Here is a 27,060-nt window from a genome sequence, read left to right on the forward strand (position 1 = left end):
CTACAGCCCATGAGCCACAACTACTGAAGCCCGCACGCCTAGAGCCCATGCTCTGCAACAAGAGAAGCCACCACAATGAGAAGCCTGCGCACCACAACAAAGAGTAGCCCCCGCTCGCCGCAACTAGAAAGCCCGCGCACAGCAATGAAGACACAACACAGCCAAAAAAAAAAAAAATAATGTTTAAACTGATGATTTGAAATCTTACATTTGTATTTCTACCATCCATGCTGTTCAAACTTATCTATATTTCTATACATCTCAAAAGCCAAGAGGTGGCCAATGAATTAACTTTTATAAATATGCTTGAATTTCCTTGCATCTCTTACCAAGGATTTGGCTGAGCTAATAATAACAAAGGGTCTTATGCTAAGAAGCTATCATTACTCCCTGGCATGCTACCCCTCAAAAAAAAAAAAGTAAAAAATTCACAACTTTGCTGATATTACATGCTCTCAATATTAGTATCAATGCTCCTCAATCATGAAATACATAAAAATGTTGTTCAACACAGTCTCAAGTACAGCTACGAACTCTCGTGAATGTGTCTTTGACATAGTAACCTCTACCAGCCATTACAGGAAGGTCTGGAAGTGGGAATACAGAGGAAGAAGGATGCTTCTCACCATCCTTCTGAAGCTGGGCTCCTGCTTCCACAACTGCTGTTGGAGCCACCACGGACACGGGCTGCAAACACACACAGATACACAACATCTTTAGCATCAGTGACTTAAAAAGAGTGACTTTCTAACCTAAAAATAAGTCTGATGTAAAGAAAGACAGGCATTTTATAGATTTTTAAAAGAAATTTTGAGTCTTAACCTCTCCAAACTGCTTTCTTAATTTTTCTCATGGAATGCTCAAAAGTATAACTTGGATGTTCATAGAAAAAGTAGTTTTAATCAGAACATTATTGTGTCACAAGCCTAAAAGGAAGAAGTTAAGACTTCGAACTTAAAGTATAGCCTCCTCCAAAGCATAAACACCAAGTCCATAGAACTGATCTGTGGTATGACTGTAACCACAGGTAAGACAAGAAAAGTGTCTCCCAAATCAAATTTTTTCCATAGTTACACTACTGGGTCAGTGTTACTCTTTCATTCATCGTCTCATTTCTGTCGACTGGAACAAGCAAAGACTCTGACTAGGTGTTAAAGGTATTAATAATGGTCTAGGTTACAGCTTATATTCCAGAAATATAATATATTAGGGTTGTGGGGAGATTTTATCAGAACTCACACCAACTGCAGACGTCAGCACAACGGTCTCTGGACTGAGCGTTCTTCTCAGCTGAGCATCCAGATCTCCCAGGGGCTGCTGGGGCTGAAGGACACAACACAGTGAGCACAGCCTCAGGCACAGCCAGAGCCAGCTTACACAGGACACACTGCTTCCTGCTTCACTCAACATTAAACTCAATATCCTAAGTTCAACTTAGTGGTAACTGCTTGAATGAATTACCAAGCTCTCAAAATTTTACTGTCAAGTTCTCAAGCCACAGAAAAGCTCAGTTACATTTATGTTTTTAGAGTTTTGAAGTCTTCTTTCTTACCTTCTATGTTTGATGTTACTTAGAGATAGAAAAGTTAACTATTTGTCCTCTCCTTAAAAATATATTCTGAAAAATGTATCAAGATTGATTGGTAGATTAACTGTACTGTCCCCTATTTTCTTTTTCAGTTGGGCACATCTTTCTGAGAGCCTGTCCTTATGAATAAAAGATGGCATTAACACACTCTGTCGCTATCTTGGCTTCTATCTACCTATGCCTCCCCAGCCTTCACCTATGCCTCTCCCTCTACATGCAGCAGCGTCCACTTATCCTCACCCACTACGTATCTAATTTGCAGTTTCTCATCACATTTTGGGCCCTCTTAGGAGCTGGAATACATGTTTTTAATGAGAAAATAGGTTCAAGACTTCCACAATGCATTTTTTTTTTCAAAATTTAGCAGCCGATGGAATGGGTTCTCTATTGGAGTTATTACTTTACTATGGCAAGTTCCTTAAATTATGTTTTACTGTACATCTGGGATTAAAGAAGTAGGATAAATTCAGACTTCAAGTTAGCAATTTACCATGTTTTTCTTATATCTTATTCTAAAATAAATTCCTAACTTAGTTTCAATGTTTACTAGCCTGTCCCATGTCAGAAGTTTTTTCCTAGTTACAATGGGATCATACCAAGTACTTTATTTATGGGAATTCAACTAATGTGTAGGGTCGGGGGTAGGGTGGGAAAGGGAAATAATAATTTAAATAGTGCAGGCAATTCTGACCCGTAGTGAGCAGAACTGAGTGTGAGATGGGAATCTCACATTCACGTCACCGGTCTCAGTTCTTCTCGGAGCAGTCTCATGTTAGCTGAGCTGTGTGGTTTTTCTACTTTAAGATATAATACCTGTTTTTTATAAACATGACCCTTATACCCAATTACTTCATTAGGTGGTCACTGAAAAAAAATGTCAAACATTCAAGAAAAAACAGGTTGTACTGAACTCAGAGAAAAAGGGCGTTACCAGTTATCAGGGTGGTAGCCTTTCCTCAGGAACTTTCACAGTTAATTTTGATGACATATGATTTTTTACTTCCACAATGGTCTAATCTTTCACTGCTCTACAAAAGTATGAATGACAGAGGAATTATATTTCTTTTGGCAAACTGTCACGTTTGCTATCTTCCTTTTTCGTAAGATATGAAAAAATATTAATATCAAATGATTTTTAGATGATTGGCTTCTTACTTTAAGTAGGGCCTGTATCATCAGCTATGGTGTTTTAAAAGAAAGTTTTTACTAAGTCAAAATCAAATAGGAGCCAGAAGGCAAGATCATGCAATGGAGAATTTAAATGAGCTTGTGAAAGAAAGGAGAGGCACAAAAAGAAATCTGCCAAGACTTGGGGCACCTGCGTTAGTGAAGGTCCTGGAAAAGGTGGCAGCTGCTCGCTGGGTGGAGTACCAGCTGGAAGTTCAGTACCCACTGGCAACACCTACAGACACGAAGGGAAATTCAAGTCCATGAGACACTAAGAGTAAAGACTGCATACTGGAGAGCAAACCAACTAATTCAAATGCAGAAGCATAAGAATAAAATGTATCTAGTTAAGGCAAGCTTCTCACCTGGGTTACACTCTGGTATCTACCTTAAATAAAGGACATTATAATCATGATACTATTACAGGGGTTACTATGACATACCAATAAAATGAACAGAAAAGTTTAGTAAAAGGCTATCCCCTAGTGAAAGCAGACAGAACAAAGGCTGTTTAGACACAAGAGGCACAGTCCAGATACTCCTGAGCCTCTTCTTTGGTACAGTATTATCAGGCTTTCCTGGGAAAACAAAACAGTTCAGAAATAACCATGGGGCAGGTCTGATAACAAAAGGCATCAGAAATCTAATACTATCAAGTAATCTGTATTTTGTCTGAGTGAAGCCTCTATATTACCCTGCTGTAAAAAGAATCTCACATCAATGGCAATGCAGAAAGATGGGCGAAGCATACAATACAGTAGGAGAAACACAGCCTTGTTATTTGGAAAAGATGAGAGACTGAATATGGCAAAATGAGAGGAAGCCACCATAGCAGAGCCAAAAAACACTTTCTAGCTATTTTATCCCTAGCATTAGATTAATTTCTCCTCCACCACATCGAAGTCATCACCAACTTCCAACTTTTTATAAACCTCAAATTGTACATCTATGGAATCTGAGCAAGGCAGAAAATCTGCTTCATTCTCATGGAGACAAAAACTGTGAACTGCTGTTACTATGTACAATCGCCAGCAGAAACACTCAGCTCCCTTTTGGGAAACGGATTTCTTCAGTCTGTACCAATTCAGAAATAATGCTTGTATTTCACCTGTTATATACACTCTTAGAAAATCTTACAACATAATTAACCCCCAATCCTGCCATATTTCATTTAAAAAAAAACCTCATGTTCATGTACATACATCCTAAAATCACCTTCAATCAATTTATTTAATAAATACTGAGTACCTACCACAAGCTAGGCATCTTTATAACTATACTGCAAGGCTGTATTGTTAAAAGTGTACTTTTGGGGGAGGGGGAGAAGAGTGATCTTATTTTTCAAACTATTTCAAAACAAGAAGCTTACTGGAGGCTTAGTTAAAGGTGGCTTTGGTGCAGCAGTTCCAGGTTTCACTCCTGGTACAGCGCTGACTGGGGTGGAAACTTGCCCAGGAGTGACCGCTGGTATAACTGACGAACCAGTTGTTCCTAAGGGCAAACTGGTTGGTGGTAAGCAAGTACTTGTAGTGGAAGTCATGAGTTTGCTTGGTGCAACAGCAGTGGTTGGGAGGCCTGGTGTGACAGTGGTCTCCATGACGAGTGACGTGTCCAGCGAGACAGAAGCATGCTGAGCTCCAGATGAGCTGTGCTCACTAAAGAGAGACCGCAGTTTTTCCTCTAAAGTCTTTATGTCATCAATCCCAGGAGCTTTGGGTTGAGTATCAGCATCTATTTCAGGACAGTGAGTATGGGGCTGGTTGGGAAGCAAAGCTGGTTGAGGTTGACTATGAATTAGTGTCTGCTGTACAGCAGGCACATTGGCAACAGGTTGTACCAAAGGTGGGATACTAGCTTGGGGTAGTAAAGGTGTGGAAGTAGGTCCTGCCTGGGAAAGGGCAGGAGTAGAAGCCACAGCTGATGGGATGACCAAAGGATGAGCCACGCCAGGCTGAGAAACAGCACTAGATACCCCTGCCCCCAGGGAGGGAGAGGAAGATGACGCGGGGAGGGACAAAGCCAATCCGGTCACGCTGCTATGAGATATCTTATCCAGTGCGTGTGCACTAACCACTACAGTCTCAGCTCGAGTAAGAGCAGAGGTGCTGCTGCTGGGTGGAAGGGACGGCTGTGCAGCTAGACTCGGGACTGGAGCGGCTGCCGACACGGATGTTAGCGTGGCTGTCCCAGCCATGCTGCCCGCCACCTGCTGCGACGATACAGGTGAAGGCTTAGCGCCTGGGGCAGCAGCACTGCTCACTGCAGAGGCTGCCGTCACTGAGACTGGTACAGAGGGGAACGTGCCTGTACCGGAAACAACGCTCCCAGGTGTGGGAGCCTGAACTGACTGGGATGTCGCTGATACTGAGATGACTGCAGGCACTGTGATGCTTGACACCACACTGGAAAGTATCGGGGATTCAGATGCAAGTGGTACAGGGAGACCACTGGAGGGTGTTACACCTGTGCAGGTGGCAACTCCAGCAATCCCCTTTTCAGTGGGCACTGCAACCTCAGACTGAACAGCTGATGCGGAAGCGTCACTAAGAGGGCAGCCCGTGGCAGGGGCTGACGCTGAGGGTACGGCTGCCGCTGTGGCTGGAGCTCCAGCAGGGCTGATCACGGAAGGGGGCACTGCTGGGAACGCTGGCCCCGTCGGACGGAAGTTGGCAGGTGCTGTGCTCGGCCCTTCTGCCATTTGTGCATGTCTAAGTTCAGAAAAGGCCTGCTGTAGACCAAGGGATGAAGCAGAGTGAGACAAGCTCATTCCAGCACCAGCAGATGTAGAAGCAGCAACTGCAAAGGAAAATAAAAACTCAGAATCAGTTCTTTTTAACAAGGTGGGTTCAAAAGACTGTCTGAACAATCTACTTTTGGGATTCCCAACAATGCCACGTACCAACAAGGTATAAAACCTCCCCCAAGGACATGATAGGCTGTAAAATGGCTAAGTGATATAGCAGTTCCAGCAAAAGAAATGATCTTGTATGAATATCTATTTCTGAGAAAGCACGGAGTAACCTCAAACGATATACAGCAGCGCTAAATGGAGATACAAACACAGTGCTGAATCTACACAGTATCAGTCACACGGGCTGTGTCTAGTATGGCCACCCTTCTGTGCCCTTTTGCTCAAATCCTCTCTATTCATCACCTATTTCCCTGTCTCCAAATGTTTATCTGTTGGTCAGTCTCAATTTTCTACTATTCTTTATTGTCTATGTCATCATTTGAACTACTGCTTGATGACCAAGCTTCCAATAAAGGAGAGACACAGGATTTATATATGTATGTGGTAGAAGCAATTCCTTACCTGTATCTGATACTTCACTGAAAATTTTTGATTCTCGTAATCGACTTTCTGGCACAGGACTTACTATAAACCGTCTTCCGGCAGAATGAACAACTTGAGTTAAAGAACTGGTAGGAAGGCCTGCTTAAAAAGAAACAAACCATTTAATTGCATTATTATTATATACATTGTCACTCACACAAAGCTTCAAGATTCCATTATTAGCACATAACTTCTTAGGTCAAAGGTAAGAACAAACAATGGAAAGAAAAAATCACCTATTTGCTGTGGCATGGAAGATGCAGGAATTGGTTGTTTGAACTCTTCCAATTTCTACAACAAACAAAAGTGATTAAATTCATTCTCTCACTCGATCTTAATGAGCAGGCAAAGCAAATCGCCACATGCAAAAAGAACATAGATGTTGATAATCTCAGTTACAGGTGTAATGTGGTACCGCTGGACATCGTGCAAGGCAAATTTAGCAAATATTTAACATAAACGAAGCTTCACTACGGGAACGGTGAACTTACTTGAGAGCCTGCAAAGCCATAGTCATCCTTTCCCTGGAGACTCTCCAATCCCTGGTCACCCTCTGGCTCCACACTGACGTCCTCACTGAGCATTTCATCAGCTTTTTCAATAATATCCCGCACTTGTTCCACAAATGCCTCTCTCTCCATTGCCAGAATAAAGTCATTGTTCACCTGTAAAAGAAATGTGACATTAGCTTAATTAGTACAGTGTTTCCCAAGCTTTAGGTCATTCAATCACCACTTTCATGACTTCTGTCCTATCTGCATACCACCTGTATTATTATTTAGTTAATATGTAAGTTAGTTCTTCAATACCTCGTTAGACATGCCCTACACAAAATCACCTCTAAATCACAGGTTTGGTGTGCTAGTTATATTCACATTGAAATAAATATTTAACTGTCAAAATAGTTTACAAAATATTGCATATTTGCCTAGGGCAGTGGATATGAAGATAAAGTATGAAGGAAAAATTTGGAACTCCAAAAACAGACATACCATAATTGTTGCTATCTCCTCAGGGTTGTCACCATCTAAATCAAATTTGAATGTAACCATTTTCCGATTGTGAGTCTCTAATTGACATTCTACTACCCGGTCTCCTTTATTTGAAACCTGAAAAGAAAAAAGAAAAGGTACTTCATATCTCAGAAGAACCATGCTCAGGTCTGTTATTGAATGTGACAAAGTAACACAGGTTATCACTTGAACTTAAGCCGAATGTTACCACTATTCCTTGAAGCACTGCTACTTTGCCTCTTAAACTAGGAGCAAGAAAACCTTAAGAAAGTATCAGCCTTTCAGCTACTTACACATCTTCCACTGAAGGGTCTGGTAAGAATGTAAGATCTTTGTTTTACAAATAAAAACTCTATTTTTTTTTTTTAGAAATATGGAATTTAACAATATCATTTGGGTGATACAAGATCCTAAACTTTCATCAATACACCCAAGCCTTAGAAATATTTAAATGGTATGAACTAACTATATGAAACCCAGAAGTCAGCAATACTTACATTCAAAATTCTCAATTTTGGGCGTGAAGTCTTTTCATGACGAGAGCGACTTCTTACAGATTTTCGATAATGCCGTTTTGTAGTTCTCCCTTCATGCCTTCCACTGGATGATGGGACATTCTCATTGCCGTCACTCATACCTGAAGCAACATCTGAATGTGCACTTCGGAAAAAAAAAGTTCAGTTTACGATGAGATTTAAAGGTGAGACATTTTAAAGTTTCCTACCATCCTATCTACCAGTCAAGACAGGAGAACTGTACTGTCACATACCTGTCTACAGAAGAGACCAATGTAGCAGGCTGGGTAGGTTGTGGCTGAGCCACTGGAACTGGCTCTGGAGGAGCCACCTGAGAGACGCCCTGAGTGCTCTGTAAACAGAAAGGATAATTCGCACCTTGGCAGGAACACACTTTATTTACTGTCGACCACCCCCAGTGTGCTACTCCCCCTCTCCTTGCCCCTCCCCTAAGTCCCAGCAGCACTGCATTTACTGGTAATGCTTAATACTCAGCATCCACAGACAGTCATCTTAAAATTGCAACGGGAATTTCTAGAGCTAGTCTCTGGCACCGACTGCACAGTGCGCCATCAGCCAAACAGCTGCTAGGCGTGAGAAACTACAACCTGCCGCGCAGCCAGCATCTCACCAGAATGTGCAACAGGGCAGGCAGAGCAAAGTGCAAAGACAGCTCAGAGCTTTCTCCAAGAGGGGCAAAAAGGATCACCGGGAGCACAGCAGGGTAAGGTATTCTGGTGACTTGCCAATGGCAGGAGTTTGTGAAAGGATAAGAACCACGGCTGAAGGGCTAGCTAAAGAAGTGAAGTGCTAGCAGCGTTATCTCCTCCAAGGCACACTCACTTCCCAACAGAACAGCCAGTGGCAACAAGGCCCCACACTGGCATTTCACTCGGCTGCAAGAAGTCATTCAGAAGTTAGTTCGCAATAGTTTCCAAGTGCATTCTAAACCAGGGGAACCTGTATTTCTCGTCATTTTTATCCCATTATACATATAGTTTAGACATAAACATGCAGGAATTCCATTTACCTCCAGAGCTGCTTGCTGGGAGGATGTACTGGGGGCTTGTGCTAAACTCACTGCTGGCTGGGACACTTGAACCTGTCCTCCTATACTGCCCACAGGAACCAAAAGGCTTGATTCCACATAAGGCTGCACCACTGTAGGAAAGTAACCTGGTGCAGCCAGTGCTTCTGCCGGCATGGGAGGGGACAGGACTGTAGAAGGAATGCACACAGAAGCCACGCTGGAAGAGGGAGCAAGATTTGAGTCTCCTGGGTACTGTGGTGGCAGTCGAGGTGGGAAGCCCTGTGACAGAAACGAGGAAGGGGAATTAGTGCAGGTTGGGTCATCAAATGAGTAAAACAGCAAGACAAGCAAGAAAAAAAAAAGAAAAAAAAAAAAGGGAACATAGTGAAGAAAAGTAGCCTGATCTTTTTCTAATAATTTAAAGAAGATTCTTGAAATGAAATGGTTAACTGATTTCAATTTAGGGGACAGGACTGTACACAACTATACTTTTAAGTTGCTATTTTTTTCCCTCCTGGAGACTATTTAAATAGGAAGAATAGACATAATTCCTTCTAGAAAATACCTACTTTCTACCCAATCAAACAGGAGAATGCAAAAACTCTTCAAGGTATCAGTCATTCCAGTCATATAATGACTTGCTAATATTCTAAATCTAAACCCTGAAACTTTTTACTGATACCGTGTCGGCTACCCATATTTACTCTTCCCATTAAAAAAAAGCCTGATATATTCTATTATTAGCCATATCTAGCTTTCAATCACCTTACACTGAATATTGAGAGAACCATTTTTCTCCCAAGAGATGTCTTGGGAAAAATGGAAATGAGTCATCAGACATCATCGCCCTGTCCTTTCTCGGAATTTTACTATTTTAGCATCTCTGGTTGAGATCAGCAACTTTTGTTATTGTTAGTTATTCTGATATTCAGTTATTAGGTTTTTAAGTCCTTGATGTTCTATCATTAGAACCAAACCCTCTGGTGCCCTCCTTCTCACCAGCCAACACGGTACCTGGTAGAGAACATCTCCAGAGGGGAGTGGAGCCTCAGCAGTCTGCCCGAGGTTAGCGGCTATCCCCGTGGACTGAACTGCTGGCTGCAGGAGCTGCGGGTGAGCCTGACTTGGCAGCTGAGTCACAGGCTGCAGGAGGGTGGGAAGCTGACTAGGGACCACGGCGGGTCCCCCAGGGACTGCAGCTGCTGGAGCAGAGGAAGCCAAGGTAAGCAGAGGCTGATTAACGCCAGCTGCCATGGTGACAGGAAGCGGGGAGAAAGCTGGCTGAGGAGCTGAGGGGATCTGAGAGACAGAGTACTGGGGGAGTGAGGAAGGCGGGAGTGGCTGTCCCACAGGGAGGAAGTGAGCACCAGAATGGACTGGAACAACTGAGGGCTGTGTCGCAACTGGGATCTGAGGTTCGCCTTGGATAGTTGGTACTGGCTGGGAAACTGGAAGCTGGGAAGGTAAAGAAAAACAAAACAGACAGACTTTAAAAAAAAAAAGCAAGGCTGCCAAAAGCAAGACTTATGTATTAGCCAAAAAGAAAGAAAATTAAAACAAACACCAAACCCTTGCATACATTAGTGTAAGTTAATGTGCCACATAAGAGCAGGGAGAGGACAACAGGAGACAGGGAGGCTGACAGACTGGCTGCTGTTCCAAATCTTTTGTGGCAGGAAATTGTGCTCATGCTTCATCGTTCAACAACAAAGAGAACCCTTCCATATGAAAGGTTGTTTTCTTTACAGCCTGGCTGAGATATGTTTCACATACCATAATCCACTGGCATGTTTGCTGTCACTAAATCTACAACTGATACTACAGTGATTACTGAAATTCAAAGGACTTCCTTCCCAATGGAGTTAGAGCTCATCCATAGTGCTTCCACAATTCTTAAGTCTAACACAGGCCTGTAAAAGTAGGTCTAATTACTATATTTCACTGATTGTACGATGCAATCATCCCTTTCCACCACCTGGTCATTTTAATGTTTATGACATTAAGATATATCTTACAATTAATAGTATGTCAGTTCTCAGTGTTACATAAAATAATGGTGCATTTTACAACTGACAGTATCTCAGATGTGATGAAATATGAAACAATACAAGCACAAGACGCCCCGATGTTAAAGCTGAAAAAAGGTCATTCAGAAGAGCTTATCTTCTACAGGGTTACTTTTCTTTCCTTTTTTTTTTTTTAAATATTATTTATTTGGCTGTGCCGGGTCTTAGTTGCAACACGCAGGATCTTTAGTTGCAGCATGCAGGATCTAGTTCCCTGACCAGGGATCGAACCTGGGCCCCCTGCATTGGGAGCACGGAGTCTTAGCCACTGGACCACCAGGGAAGTCCCCAGAGTTACCTTTCAAGTGACTAGAAGGATAACTTAGAAAAAAAAATCATTCCATATAAGGGTTTTTTTATGACTTCAGAAGGCAATGAAGGAAGGAAACAATGCATAAATCTACGTGAAAACACAGCATTAACTGCAAACCTAGAATGATAGGTACAACTGACAATGCTAGAAAATGTCATAGGTTCAATTACCACAGCACCTTTATCAGTTCTATACCTGTCAAACTGATTTTACGCTGATAAACCTAAAAGTTAAACATTTTTGGATTATCGCTGCTGTATATACACATTTATATTAACCAATGCATATACACAAAAGAAGCAATTTTCACTTCATTTTTGCAGTGAAAATAACCAATTTTCACCATTAGGGAAGGTAGAAGTCATGTGGCACTCCTTTCTAGAAGTTAAGCGTTCACCTGTTTTCCTGTTGACACATGCGAAAAGGACTGTGGAGGTTGAGGCTGACTTGTGGGCTGTGCAGTCATGGCCTCGCTGGAGGCTGACATCTGGGGAAGTGAATACTGCGCTGTCTGCTGAGAGGGGGTTGTCTGCTGCACTCCTTGCTGCTGAGAAGAAAACCATCACTCAGTTTTATTTCAAGTCATTAACAGCATGTTTCTAAAGAAGTATGTTTGCCTATCAGTGTCTGTAAAAGATGGCAATTTTAGTAATCAAGACATGCACAAACCCAAATTCACCAATTCCCCTTTTTACACATCTTTCTTTTTCATCTGGTGTTCTTTATTTGTGATGGTACAACCTAGAACTAACCCATGTTTCAAAGTTTGAGTCACCACTGGTTCTTCACCTAATAGGCTCCCTGCCCCAGTAGCAGCTCAGGTATTTATAAACACCTTCAGACACCATGTCCAAACAGACCCTCTCTCCTCCAAATTCCTCCCTCTTTGTTCCCATTTCTTGATAGCAGCTCTCACTTTGGTCCCATATTAAACTAGTCCAATCTCTTCCTTTAATCTCTTTCCCTTCATCTATCAATATTTCATCAACTGTGTAATTAATTTGCTTAAAGAATAGCTTTGATAACGGCTATAAAATGGGAGAAAAGCACTGAATTCTGAACGTCAGCTTTACCATTTACTAGCTGTGATACCTTAGAGATTGCTCATTTTACTGCCAAAATGAGGTTTCCTTCTTTGAAAACAAGGACACTATCACTCACCTCAACGTACAGCAAAGGGAATGTCATCTGGAAATCAAGCATGTGCTAGGCACTCTGGTATAATACACCTAAACTTGATGAATGGCATGTAATTGTACCCAAACACTAAATTTTGCAATAAAATTAATGGCCCCCTCTAGCCTAACAAAAATCTGAACTTCATAGCTGACTTTCAAGGCTCTTTAATACCTGTAACTAATTTAAAATTTTTAATTAATTTTTTTTTTTTTTTTGCGGTATGCGGGCCTCTCACTGTTGTGGCCTCTCCCGTTGCGCGGAGCACAGGCTCCGGACGCGCAGGCTCAGCAGCCATGGCTCACGGGCCCAGCCACTCCGAGGCATGTGGGATCTTCCCGGACCGGGGCACGAACCCGTGTCCCCTGCATCGGCAGGCGGACTCCCAACCACTGCGCCACCAGGGAAGCCCAAATTTTTAATTTTTAAATACAAAAACAACACCTGTTTGTAATAAAAATTTTAAGCAATATATTAGATTAATAGAGTTAAATGAAAACACCCAACCTCATTTCTCCACAGGCAATCACAATTAGTGGTTTGGTGCATCGACTTTATGAATTTCCTTCTATGCATAAGTGGTCATTTACACACAAGTTGATTTTGTTTTTAAAAACAAAACAAAAACACACCCGTTTTATAAATACTGTTCTCTGACATGCCATTTTCATTTTATTTATCAACGGCACTGATATCCTAATGATGAACACTTTGGTTGACTGAATTTTTTGTTACTTAAAATAATGCTACAACCAGTGATAGCCTTTAGCAGCCTTCAAACATATAATACAGTATTATCAACTACAGTCACTATGCTGTACATTGCATCCCCAAGACTTATTTATTTTTGTTTTTATGTCTATTATGCATCTACCCACCTTAACAAGCATCCTAGATTTTGTTAGGTGATAATCTGCAAATAATATTTTTACTTTCCTGATATTTATTCCTCATTTCTTTATTATACCAATTAAAACCATCAAAAGAATCCTGAAATGTAATAGTGACAGTAGTCATGTTTGTTTTATCCTTATTTAGCTCTGATAATGTATTCTTAACTTAAAAAAAATTAGGAACAAATGGCTGAATTATATAAAATTTATTTTCAGCAACTAAGATATATCATATGTATCCAACTATAAGGCAGCTCTGAATATAAGACAATTTTGCCCATTTTCCCACTAAGAAACAAGAACCAAGAAAGTAGAAAACCTTTTTGGTTAACTTGAATATATTTAAACTTTAAGGAATTCACCGTGAACTATCTACAGTTATCTAAGTCATTAATTTTCATACCTAAATAAGATTGTCTTTTATATAAATATACTAATTCAGAAATGTTGCTCCCCTTGCCTCATTCAAAATCTTCACTGTAATTATACATCAGCATTTTTATCTTCCGGGAAGCTACACTATGAATGGTCTCGCTTTTCTGGCGCATAACATAGTACTTTTCTTTAAGTTGTGTCTTGAGGTAAAATCTGCAGTGACAAGCATCTGTTTGATTGTTAGTATCAGGACAGTTCTACTGTTTCTGCAATTGTCTTACAGGTGTATATTCATGTAACCTTTAAGTGATCTTTAAATGTTATTTACAATGAACCTGGAACAGTGAAGTTGTCCCCCTAAGGACAAAATCTATGTTTAATGTCTTGGCATATATAAAACCAATTCTGTCAGATATTGCCTATAAACATTTCCAACTACATACGCCATTTAAGGTCCTTACAGGCACACTTGTTCTCAACAGTTTCACTTTATTCCATTAATATTTTTTTGTGTTATTGTTCAAAGCAAAGACCAGTAAGAGCCCCGTGATGTGAGCCTGATGAGAGTTTGACTATGTGGTGATCCCCCTTCTTCGTAAGGGTTCAATCTGAGCAAACCCCCCCTTATATTTGGGCGCACAATTACCTCTCTCCCGCACCCCCTTCAACGCAGACCCTTGCTTACGTCACGATTTGGACTCAATCATTTCTTTCCTGAACTCACACCTTCACTTATTTGTTTTTTGTTTTAGGCCGTGCCACGTGGCATGTGGGATCTTAGTTCCCTGACCAGGGATCAAACTAGTGCCCCCCTGCATTGGGAGCACGGAGTCCTAACCATAAGTCCTGACTTATCTGTATTCTAGCTACACTGAACCCAAGGTTTGTTTCTGTCTCACAGCTTTCTACCTTTGTGCCTTCTACCTTGCTTATACTGCCCCCCCTGCCCTTTTCTTTGGGCCTAGAATATTCCTTATCCTTCATCTGAATCTAACTCATAATCAGATTCCAGTTCAAATGCTCTTTCATAAACCTACTGATATCCCCCTCCCTGCTCAGAAGAGATATAGTCTCCTCCTTTCATGGAGTCAGACTACTTGGATTTAAATTCTTTCTATCTTTTAGAAGTTTGGGTAAAGTGCTTAGCTTCTCCAGATCTCGTTTCAGCTTTCCCATCTGTACAATGGAAATAATGATAGTACCTATATTTATATGATTCATAGAAGGATTAAATAAAAACACAGGTAGATTGCTTTGCACACTATATATAATGTTAGCTATTATCCTTACTCGTTTTGTAGGAGTTGACGTATATGGTTACCAGATTATTCAGGCTCCCTGAAAGTAGCCTTATATGATCCATCTTGGTAGTCCATCAGTGCCTAGCACATGGTCCTTCAGAGCATGAACTCAGTTAGGAAAAAACTGTTTAATTAGTTGTCTGTGTGTGTGTGTGTGTGTGTGTGTGTATGTGTGTGTGTACTGTCAAAAACGAGCAGTTTTATAAACATATACCCTCACTCCTTGCTTAGAATAATTGAGAGGCATGTACGCCATTATACATTAAAGCATTTATAGAGAAGTGGCACCTCTGGATAGGACAGGAGTATATGGTTTTTTTTTTTTTTTGCACAATCACACTGGCTAATAATCAACACTTTAGCCAAACAAGTACTGTTTAGCATAGCAACTTGGCATCATGCTTTGCATAAAACTGCCTCTTGAAAACAGCCTGTACTGACCGTGTACTATCTGTTGGACAACGGTGCTTGAAAAAAATGTTCACGAGCCTTAGTTGAACAAAAAGTAAGAGATACCTACAGACTCTACATGTGCCCTATGGATGAAATTATTAAGGAAGCAGCGTAGCTCATGACCTTTCGTGGCAGCAAAATACTCAGATTTCCGGTAGGAGAAAGTTATTTCTGGTACCTCATTAAGACACGATATACCACTAGAAGAGATTCTTGATAAAAACGTGAAAAGAAGCAATCCTTTATTCAGTATATTTCAGAAACACAAGAAATAAAGTAAATTTCAGCTAAAGTTCATCTCTTTCCTCACACTAGTAAAATTAGAGAGATTGTTTCCTAAGGTGGTGTTGGGACGTGACAGTATGCAAAACGAAAATCAGATCTAAAAACAGACTCTAACTATACAGTACAGAAAGTTTACAATCTTTCTTTTCTATATATGGAACCCCAGAAGATAAAACAAAAAAATACAGCTCCTTGGGCACCTTTGCAGTATCATGAATCCCTGTAGAACTTTAATGAAGAAAAAAGAAAACTACTGTAGAAATCTTGGATTATGGTTTGTAATGTTTAGTTCTATCTATTGGCTATGCAACCCTGGAAAAGTTAAATATTCTAGACTGCATACACTTATTTAGATTGAAGGCTCAACTTTATGATTCTACTTAACTCATCCTATATTTAAAATAACTCACAAAATAAAAGTATCTGAAAAAAGCATCGCTGAAATGGGAATTTTTGTTTGTACTGTAGAGATAGCCATTTAGTCAGATCTTTTCCCAGAAGAGTCAAGCACCTGATTCTTTTAACCTGACATTTGTGGGGCTGCCCCCCGCCCCCCGACTGTGCATACTTTCATCACCATTAAACTCAATGGCTTATTTCACTGCTTCATAACAAATTCCTTTGGAAAAGGAAAAACAGAGCATACACTTAAATCTGCACATTTTATTGGTATTGGCCTGTGTCCAATGATAAGCGAATTAGGAGACTGGTATCCATGATAGCGTTTCTGTCCTCACTCAGCTTTATGTAACTTTTATTTTGTATTCTTATCAGGGGTTGTTAATATAATTAAACCTGTTAAGGTTGGCAAAAATGTGACTACTTAAACGTAACTATAAATATATATAGATTCAGATACTTGTCTGGAAGAAAGGGCACGAGCAAGACAAAACGTGTAATTCCCAGCCCTTCTATTCTATAAGATAGAGGTGTTGGCCACAGAGAAAATGTATATACAGGCATCTCGGAAATATTACAGGTTTGGTTCAGATCATTGCAATAAAGTGAATATTGCAATAATCCAAGTCACGTGAATTTTTTTGTTTCCTAGTGCATATACCTCACTGTAGTCTATTAAGCGTGAAACAGCATCATGACTAAAAAGACAATGTGCGTACCTTAATTTAAAAAATGCTTTATTAATAGATGCTAACCATCACCTGAGCCTTCAGCAAGTCATAATCCTTTTGCAATAGTAACATCAAAGATCAGTGATCACAGATCACCATAACAAATATAATAGTAATGAAGATGTTTGAAATAAGTGTGGGAATTAGCAAAACGTGACACAGAGACACGAAATGAGCAAATGCTGTTGGAAAAATGGTGCTGACAGACTTGCTTGAAGCAGGGTTAATACAAATCTTCAATTTGTTAAAAAAAAAAAGAAGAAAAAAGAAATGTAGTACCTACGAAGCACAAGAAAGCGAAGCACAGTAAAACAAGGTCTGCCTGTATAACCAAGCTAATCTTGTACAAGGAACATCTAATCTTAAGCCAGCATCAAACGACCACATGATCACATGCTGGACTGTGAGCAAGCCATTTGAAAGGAGAACTGAAAACTTAGTTTCAAAAACTGATAGAAACAAGCCAATTTAGAATTTGGTGGTTTGAAAACACACTGCATAGGGAACTATCAACAAAATAATCCACTGGGAAGTTTTTATGACACATGTAGTGGCTATAAATTTTATTTGAAACAGGTAATAAATATTCGATTGTGCCCCCAAAGCACTATTTCCATGTAAATAACTACCGTTAACTAATATCAGTGATGCACTACAGATATTTAATTTTACAATTACCCGTTTTGCTGTTGAATACATCAGCATTATACTAATCCCCTGAGTTCTCTGAACCTTTGGGAACAAATTCCCCAAATCAGAAGTTTAAAACATTTTTTTAAAGTTCCTGAAGTAGTTGTTCTTAGGCTTTCATTCATTTTAGCATAAAATCTGATGCCCCACCCCAAAGATTAGAAATAATTAAAAAGGAGTGGAGCATTACTAGAGTCAAGCACAGTGAAAGCAATGGTAAAATGCTCACAAAAGGACAAATCGTGAAATACACACGAAAATGACATTCTTTGTACAGTTGATCCTCGAATAACACGGGTTTGAACGGCGTGGGTTCACTTATATGTTAACTTTTTTCAGTAAATACATACTTCAGTACTATGCGATCCAAGATTGGTTTAATCTGTCGATGTGTAACTTCAGAGAGGGAGGACCCACTATAAAGTTATGCACAGATTTCTGACTGTGCAGAAGGCCTGTTGCCCCTAACCCCCTGTGCTGTTCAAGGGTCAACCGTATTGTTAAAACAGTGTAGAATCATCTGTTTAAGAAGGCACATAAAGTATGTCAGTAAAGATAATTCTTTTGAATTTCAATGTATGTCTAATCTAATAGACCATTCAAAAATACATTAAACAAAAGATTTTCTAAAATGTTACTGAAGACAGGAAATGTTATGCCTCTAGATTTTCCTTTCAAAAACTTAGCAAGCCATTTACATCAGGAATCCAATTCATGAAAGATGTAAACCAGTGTTTTGGCTATTGCTAATCCATAAAACGTAGCAATGAGTTGCTCTCACCTGCTGAGAATGTTGTATGGGTTGGGAGGATGAAACCCCTGTTAAACTACTTGAAGATTGCTGACCCTGGCTCTGCCCCTGTGCCTGAAGGAGAGAAGTGAATACAAAAAATTAGAGCAGCCCAAATGTACGTTTATACAGAGGTCAGGATTTTGCAATAAATATGTGAGCTCCTGAGAGTCTGCCTGAGCAAGATGAAACATTCGCTTGATTAAGTATGTAGGGAGAGACCGCTGGGGCATGTTTTTAAAGAGAAGGTTAGAGAAGGATCATACTACAGAACATACTCTGATTCCATGCAAAAACCACTGATGGTTAAAACCTAACCTACCCCGCTGCTCAGGCTATATTTTTTGCCAAAATAGTAAGATTCAAAATAAAATTATCATTGAAAATAATCAGGAAAAATAATAAGACTATCAATGTGAAAAAACTATCCAAACAATTAAAGAAAAAAGGGTACTTAATAATGCTATTTGGTTCCTTTTGCTATTTCTTGTAGTGCTATAGCGACTTTTGTCAAAAACGTAAAAATAATTATCATCATTACCTGCCAAGTACCTAGAGCAATGGCTCTCAACCAGGGGCACTTTGGGAACCCCACGCCCCTTCCCAAAGATGCATGGCAGTGCCTGGGGCTAGTTTTGGTTGTCACAACTGCTTCTGGTACTTGGTGGGGGGAGGCCAGGGATGCTGCTAAACACTCTACAAATGCACAGGGCAGCCCTCACAGCAAAGAGCCATCTCACCTAAAATGTCCATACGGTTGGAATTTGAGAAACCCTCACCCAGAAGAGATCTTAAGTTAAAATAAATTAGAAGGTGAGAACTGAATGCAGGACTTGATAATAGGTGAGCTAAGAAAACGAAAAGGCCCAACTTTGCTGTCTCATTTCAGTTTAGAGGGGCTTCTCTGAAGCTTGCTTGGATAGAACATCACACTCTACTGCATCCTAACCACCGCAAGTATACATTCTTTCTGCACCTTTTCTGTAAACTACCTGACGTTTGAAATTTCATTTTGGAAAGTTTAAAGGAGCAAGGCTGGCAATGCATACACGTTCACAGTATGGGCTGGCAACCAGTGTGTTAATGTGAGCATACCATACCGCATGTACACACAGTACAGATTTTCAAGTTTCTAGATCTTTTTGCTTCTTAGTACTGCTCTAAGTAACTGATACTTTATGTATATTTTTGGGGTTATTTATGCCCCTGATGGGGGAAGAACATAGGAAGAAAATACAAAGAAGAACATATAGTTCTTTATAAAAGAGTGGGATATTTAAAACATCTAAATGATATCTTGAATATATAATTGCAAAGTTTCCTATTTAACTGCATAGTCTCCTACATAAATTTTATAAGACTTATACATTTGACAAAATGTATCAAAGGAATAATATATGAAATAGTCAATACTGACTCCACTTCTTGAATGCTATTACGTCCATCACTTTGTCTTTATTTGCAAGAGTGTGCATATGCTCATATTCATAAACAACAAAATCTAAATTTGTTGAGGAAAAATCTAAGAACTGAGGTATCTAATGGTCTTTACCTTGCAACATGTACCACAAATCCCTAAAACAAAACAAAAAAACCCCCGTCACCCACACTAGATTCTAACTTAGTTGCTAAAAATTAGAATCAATTTTGTGGATTAACATTTTATTTGAACATATAATACACAGTGACCTGTTTGACTAATGCCTTTTTTTTTTTTTTTTTTTTTTTTTTGCGGTACACGGGCCTCTCACTGTTGTGGCCTCTCCCATTGCAGAGCAGAGGCTCCGGATGCGCAGGCTCAGCAGCCACGGCTCACGGGCCCAGCTGCTGCGCGGCATGTGGGATCTTCCCGGACCAGGGCACGAACCCGTGTCCCCTGCATCGGCAGGCGGACTCTCAACCACTGCGCCACCAGGGAAGCCCTGACTAATGCCATTTTTAAAAGGCATCCTCATTTGTTAAGACAAATTCCTAAGATGTTTCCTCTCTGTCTTTTAAGATCCTTCCATACTAATGAAAACTCTGTATATTCCTAACACTACTTAAAAAAAAAAAAAAAGATTTCTTATTTTTCATTCTTTGCATTTTACAGGAAAAGAAATGTCATCTTCTCTATTTTTTTAAAAACTAGCCATGTTTGTTTCTAGGGAGAAAGAAATACTTCACATTAATATTTGTAAATAATCAATGCTCAGTCAACTTTACAGACATTTATGTGTTCACTAATAGCTGAAAACTCTGTCCACTCTACATATGGACAGAAGTAATTGATTTTGATGAGTAACTAAAATTCTAGTTTTTGTGCTCTCTTTTCCAAGGGTGTACACATGTTATCGGTAAATCGGGCCGCTTCGGTCTCATATTTTGCTCTTAAATACAAGTAGTTTAAAATCACCCCCCTCCCAATGGAGAAACTCCATAATAAAATTAAACAATATCCCTCATGAATGGAAAGGAGGGATAGAAAACTTAAACGTAATGGTGCACAGTAGGGTAGTGTAAAAGAACCGTGGAAGTTTTCCTATAACCTGTGGATGGAGTGCAGATCCTCCCGAAGAAAATGAGGCAGATAAAACCTGCGGAGATGTGGCTCCTTGGGGGAAACAGAAGAAAAGTGGGGATTCTTGTAACACTGTCTGAGGCAGACGGATAAAGGGTAATGAGACGTCAGAGCCAAAAGATGCAGCTGCTCCCCCTGTAGGGGGAGGTGATTGAAAATCACTGGGGTCTGAAGAAGTGATTTGTGAGGAATCACTGGAATATTCTGGGCTTCCTATGGGCCAGCTCTGTCCGGTGGGCTCTACCACAGAGACGGTCAGTTCTGGGGCCTGGAAATCATGCTGTTCTTCAGTCACAGGCTGCAGGCGGCCGTGTAATCCTGTGGATTGAGGAGGTGGTTCTTCCTGATTCAAGTCCACAGCAACCTGTCGATTTCGGTAAATGCGCTGAGGCAAAACTCCTCCTCCTCCTTCTCCTGAAGAGGAGCATGGAGTACGAGCGTGAAACTCAAATACACAATTGCTTCTGCTCTCATTGTTATGAGTTAACACAGCAGGTGCAGAATGAGGAACAAAGACAGGGTGAAATTTCAAGCCTGTAGCGTCTGTACTGATAGGTGCAGAAATGCTAGAGAGGGGAGATCCTGGGCTCAGTCCAGAATCTAATCTTAAATTCTGGAGGTGTCCTACCACGAAAGCCTGTCCGGGTGGAAATTCAAAGACAGAACTTGAGGTAGGGCCCCCTTGCCCTGGCTTCTGTTCAGGTGTCTGTCTCATAGGACTTGACAGGACTGGTGAGTTGTATGGAATGCCCTCAAACTGTTCTGCCACCTGGGCCTGGTATTGTACCCCAGCTAGATACACTGCTTCCTGAGGAATAAAGTAGTGAGCTTCTTCCGGAAGTACTAGTCCAGGTCTATAGTCACTGTAAACTTGAGTTGGTTCAAACATAGGTTGGACCTGTGTCTCACATGGCTCTCCAGTGACTCTACTGGCTGCAGTACCCAACATAACTACAGCCTCTGGTGTCCAGTTAGTTGGGCTGCCACCAGGTGGAAGAAGATTTTGGCCAACAGTCCTCAGCAGGGGTTGGAAGTGGTGAGTTTGGGCTTCCAGGAAGGAGGTGCTCTTACGCCGCTGGGAAATGGCCACCTTCGGTGGACAGGTGGGAGGTGGTGAAAAAGAAACTGGACGTTCATGAATAGTTGGGAAAAATATCTGTGATTCTGGGTATGTTGGGGTCCCCCCACACGGATGCGCCATGGACTGAGGCTGTATCAACATGAATAAGACAAGTAATTCATACATTCATATGTGAAATTACATTGACATGCACAATTGGGTAACTCTGTGTAATGCTATGAAACAGTTACACCAAATTTATAATTAATAAAGAAATAACAATGCTTTTGGAAATTATGTGCATAGTAAAAATCCATTAAATACATCCAGGGTCAATAAAATTATTCTGTGGGACTCTCTGCATTAGATAAGAGCTGCTTTTCCACAACTTTCCCCTCTCAAAGGAAATGGAAGAATTTAACCTTCTAAGTGATTATTCTGAATTTACCTACAATTTGTATGTTCACTTATAACTGTACCAAGTCTTCCTACTCTGAAGCCTTATTGTCTGCTGGTGTGTTAGAGGCTCCAAGGGTTCATTTCTGATCAACTAACAGTATGTCTTCTGACTAGAAATCAGAAGAGATTTTTGGTGTACAGTAAAATATACACCACTTGGCCAGTGACTGTCATGTCTTTCCCCTGTCTGCCCCAAACCAAATGCAGTTAATTTTACTACATGAAACATGTTACAGATGCCAAATCACTGAATGTCCACTTTTCTGATTCTAGTTGTGTTGACTAATTTGGTGTTCAAAACAGGTGAAAAGGATAATTTAAATAAGAGCCAACTTGATTTAACAGCACTTTTTGTCACAGAGGCAGTTCTAGATTAAAAACTCTGAAGTTAGAATTGTACCCTGTCAAATGCAAACAGTACACACTGTAATAATTCACTTTCACAGACTCTTTTTTTAAAAAGGTAGATCAGTTTCATTCTTTCAATAGGGAAGACCCCTATCAAATAGGCAAAATGGCTCCACTGTTACTTCTTCACAACAGCTAAAAGGAGGTTTCTGTTTTGACTCAGAATGCTCCATCTTACTGTTGTTTATTCAAAGAGTATCCCAAAGCCATAAAACACTATACAGTTAATCATTCTCCTAGGTAAAAATCTCAAGATTTGGGGGTTGCTAGATCAGAATGTTAACTAAATTCTCTATCTGGAAAAGCAGCAGCAAAGTACCACAGTGTTTAAAACAACTCTGAAAGATAGACCTTCCACAGACATTAATGGGGCCAAAGAAAATCACATGTACCATATGTGTATCTAATGTGTTCCATTAGAGTCAAGATGCCACTTTATTCAAAGAAAAAAAATTTCCAAGAGGGAACATTATGTGGGGCCTTTTAGTTTGTTGACACCTCATTTTAAACAGCTAACAAACTAAAAGCAACTTTCCCTCTTCAATTATTCTTCACTCACTATTGGAAAAAAATGGACTCATCCATTGTCATTAGTGTCTCTTTGGAATAAAGTGAGGAGAAAACATGTTTGGGTAATGTCTGATAAAGAGAAAATTTGCTTTTGATTAAGCCAACGAGTTTAAAATTAAATAATACATACATTCTTTGCTAAGATATGAAAATGCAAGGATCTGAATACATTGGTGGGGGACAGGAGAATATAACAAAAGCTCAATTTTATGGCTACCCGCTGATAGATGCCAAGGGTGTTAGAAGCATTCTCTCTCATGACCCCCTTGCTTTTCTCCCCCTTAAAGCCTTACATAACAAAAAGTTATGGGAAACCATAGGAAAAACTGGTAACGTAAAAGCACAATATATTAGTAAGTCTAGCCCTGTTCTTTACTTAATTTGTATTAAAATTCTTGATGCCTGGATGTATTCACTGGTAATAAGTTTTGTCAGGAAGTTTATGTTACATACAGTACTGACAAAGAGGGAAGGCAGGCTGGAGCGTCGGTGCTTGTGCTGAAAGGCAGAGTGCATAGGCAGGACACTCTCCAATGCTTTAGAAAGCTTTTCGGCAGAGGTGTCCTCGGGGGCAGTCCGAAGGAGGGAAGGAGAAGAAGGTGCAGACAGCACTGGTGGTGGGGTGGAAGGAGCACTGGGAGAGATGCAGGACAGAGAGGGAACAGCAGAAAGATGGGGGACACAAACTGACATGCTACGGCCACGACGAGGCTAAACAGAAAACAAACACACACATGAAAAACATAGCACTCTGAAAACAGGATAACCAAAGGTACAATGGTAACAGGGCATACTTGACGTAAAGAAATGTTCCATCCTCCTCAATTCCACAAAGCCATGTTTTGAGGAGAGACGGAATCCCGCAAAGCACACTTGGCAGATCGTAACTATTCTCTCTGCACTGTTGGTCACGTATGAACAACCACAACAATGACCAGGTATCTTCCTAAACATTCTGCAATAACATTAATTGTTATGAGTGTGCGAGTAAGAATGACCGACTGACTGAGGCAGCAGAACAGACAGGGAAAACGATGAATGGTGGCTTGCAGTTTCTGCAAACTTATTAAGATTAAACAAGAATGAATTCTATTAGTTTCACATACATTATAAGATGTAGAAGATTTTAAGCCTGGATCGCTTTGCAGGAGGCTCTGGAAACCTCAGACATAAAAGATTTCTCAGTTCTATTTTAGAAGGCATTAGACAAAAAAGTTGTTGGCTCACAGTATTGTACTTATTACACTTGCCTATCTTTATAAGTTAAAAAGTCATTTCCTAGGAAGAGCATTAGCTTTCTAGACATAATTCATAATAGATACAGGAAACATTCTGTATTTTTATTAAAGTAGTCAATGGAAAAATAACTGAAATGTGAATCTCTAAAGAGTAACGTTAAATTTTTTTCAGCCACATCAGAGGTTCAACTTTGGTTTACAAAGTTAGAAAGTTTGAAGCACCTTAACATAAAGGTTTTAATATAGCTACAAAGCAGTAAACCTAACGCTGCAAGGCTGCCCTGAGCAAATCTGTTATTTCCTTTCAGATATTGTGAACTGTGTAACTGATTACATTTTCTTTTTTTCCCACTCTTGCTTCTCTTTTATTCTTAATTCCACTTATAATTGATACATACTGTTGCAAGCCACAGTAAATTCTTTCTGGAATTAGAAAGGAATAATTATAAAAGTTTTGAAAAATCCTTAATATTTAATAACTCTTCATAATACTTCCACAGAATATTGTCATTAAAAGGCAAGAAGACTGTCGTATTTCATTAAAGTCTGCTTTTAGAGCATCAAATGTAGCTATATTTGTGGCACAAATATTTAACATCTTCATAAATGATCAGTCCATTTCCTTTTCTAAAACAGAGACCCAAAGTTCATAAACCCTGTCATGAGGGAAGCCAAGAGATTAAAAATAGTTTTAAAAAAATCTATAGTTATGATGATCCAGAAGAAATCAACAAGAGTAGAAAGTGACAAGAAATGCTGACAAATAATATTTGTTAGATCACAGAAATACACCTGTACAGTCTGTATAAAGCTCTTCTACCCTACCTACTTATCTTAAAGGTTAGAGAAGTAGGTTGTTAGAACATTAGTACATTGGAAGTTTTCTTTCTGTTACTGTGGCCATCCATCTTGAGACCTAGCCAAACATCTTTTATTCCAAGCTGTAGGATAAGAGACCACAACAAGCAGAAGTGTTTTCTTACCAGAAAAAGATAGAGTTTCATTTAATGAAGAGCAAGAGTTCCACGAATTCAGATTAAAAGCTTTCTGAGAAAGAGGGACAATCTATCTGCCTAAAGATCTCACTAAACAAGGGCCCTACAGTTCCTTCCTGAGGCAGAAAATGCATCTTATTCACCTCTGAAGACTTCACGGAGGGTCAACATAAGAAATGGGGTATTATCTAATGATCTATTTGAACATTCTCTATATGAGAAGCAAGAGTGGCTAATGTAAAACATGGGTAATAATGTGTGTGTATATGCATAGATATAAATGTATAAAATGTTTCAGGATATAATTTCTATAAGTTGATGCTGAAAATAAATCAGTCATAAAACAGATACCAAAATAAAGGGAAAAAGCAAATGAACATATACTGGGGAAGGAACTCGCGTCCAACACAGACTTTAAGGCAAGAACACGCACAGCAACTGATGACTGAACACAAGCGCTAAATTAAACGGTCATTCCTTCACTATAGAGTACTCACATGCAGCATTCTATCATGGCCTAAAGTCTTACCTGTGTTTTATACATTAAGACACCTTACAGAAAACACTCAGTAATTCTTTTAAGTAACTTCTGAAAAACTCTCCTTGCCCCCGCCCCCAAACCACTTGTGGGCCCGTCTTACACTGCTTGGAACAGTTTCAACACTGAAGGGCTAAAGAGAGCATTATCTTTAATCAAACACAGATTGGTTCAAATCTTGTAAACAGTGTCTTCACACATTAATGTAGGTATCCTCCCCTGCCTGAACGACTCCGATTATACTCTGTGATAAACCTGCCTCCTTTGGTAATGCGCCATTTGTATTTTTTACTCTGGACTCATGCTGTTACTAATTTGGCAAAAGAGTCTGAACTGAACACATTATAGGCTTACACTCTCTTGCACGGCTACTCACCATACTTGAGGGTGGATATACCCCATGGGGCTGAGCCTGTGCTTGGACAACAGACGCTGTGTGCCCTGGGAGGGTGCCAGTGGAATGTGCCTGCTCATGCTGGGAACCATACGAAACTGTCTGTTGGCTGCTCACTCGAGACTCTGTGAAGACAGAAGATCCCTGACCACTGTCAATCGTCCCGTCAGCTGAAGGAGAAATAAATTGCCAAAAAACAAGACAAAGAGACAAATCATGAAAAGAAGGTTCACATTTTCCCATCACAAACCCCTGATTTTAGGGTGAATTGGTTTTTTTCTTTGCACAGACCTGAACTAAATAAAAAATAAATACTAATTTTACTAAGTAGATTTCCATGTTTAAATGAGGGATCCATACAGAAAAAAGTTCTGTCTTAAAAAAAAAAAATTCCCTGACTATCACAGTATTTTCCCACCTGAAGAACAAGGGGAATAAAACAGAATGTTATTAGTCAGCCTGAAGTTTGACAGCTTCCAAAGTCTTAACTGTGGAGACCAGTGGGTCCTTAGTATTAAGAAGGTAGTTCAAAATACTAACTAGCAGTCTCATTAGTTTCTAGTTTATATGTTATTCAGCTTTGCTAAAAGAGCTGAACCGGATTAGTGGGTTCAAAAGTAAGCAGCTAAGATAAACTTGTTATTTTTCACTACTAATTATATTTTAAGGAATTATAAAAAGTAGAGATCTACAAATTAGAACTTTCAAGATGTTGGAAC

The 27,060-nt window shown here is 39.9% G+C and overlaps 1 protein-coding gene across 37 annotated transcripts in view; it reads right to left on the reverse strand.

Moving 5' to 3' along the window:
• WNK1 (WNK lysine deficient protein kinase 1) overlaps positions 1-27,060 on the reverse strand; it is a 134,239-nt gene that overhangs the window by 15,469 nt on the left and 91,710 nt on the right. For 4 of the 37 annotated variants that reach the window (XM_089919920.1, XM_089919916.1, XM_089919936.1 and 1 more), the window contains exons 8-24: positions 26,324-26,511; positions 23,630-23,887; positions 20,648-21,889; positions 18,111-18,194; positions 11,424-11,573; positions 9,662-10,102; positions 8,648-8,926; positions 7,872-7,969; positions 7,600-7,762; positions 7,082-7,198; positions 6,581-6,754; positions 6,326-6,380; positions 6,069-6,191; positions 4,125-5,551; positions 2,907-2,990; positions 1,240-1,323; positions 627-687 (exon numbers count right to left, since the gene is read on the reverse strand). In XM_089919920.1, the coding sequence (XP_089776046.1) occupies positions 627-687; positions 1,240-1,323; positions 2,907-2,990; positions 4,125-5,551; positions 6,069-6,191; positions 6,326-6,380; positions 6,581-6,754; positions 7,082-7,198; positions 7,600-7,762; positions 7,872-7,969; positions 8,648-8,926; positions 9,662-10,102; positions 11,424-11,573; positions 18,111-18,194; positions 20,648-21,889; positions 23,630-23,887; positions 26,324-26,511 (5,028 nt within the window). The remainder of the gene's footprint in view (positions 1-626; positions 688-1,239; positions 1,324-2,906; positions 2,991-4,124; positions 5,552-6,068; positions 6,192-6,325; positions 6,381-6,580; positions 6,755-7,081; positions 7,199-7,599; positions 7,763-7,871; positions 7,970-8,647; positions 8,927-9,661; positions 10,103-11,423; positions 11,574-18,110; positions 18,195-20,647; positions 21,890-23,629; positions 23,888-26,323; positions 26,512-27,060) is intronic. The other 33 variants (XM_089919925.1, XM_089919944.1, XM_089919924.1 and 30 more) reach the window with 32 other exon arrangements.

The sequence above is a fragment of the Delphinapterus leucas genome, chromosome 11 (genome assembly GCF_059928025.1).
Source record: "Delphinapterus leucas isolate spDelLeu-1000000601 "Yukka" chromosome 11, BTC_Dleu_Yukka2, whole genome shotgun sequence".
Lineage (NCBI taxonomy): Eukaryota > Metazoa > Chordata > Mammalia > Artiodactyla > Monodontidae > Delphinapterus > Delphinapterus leucas.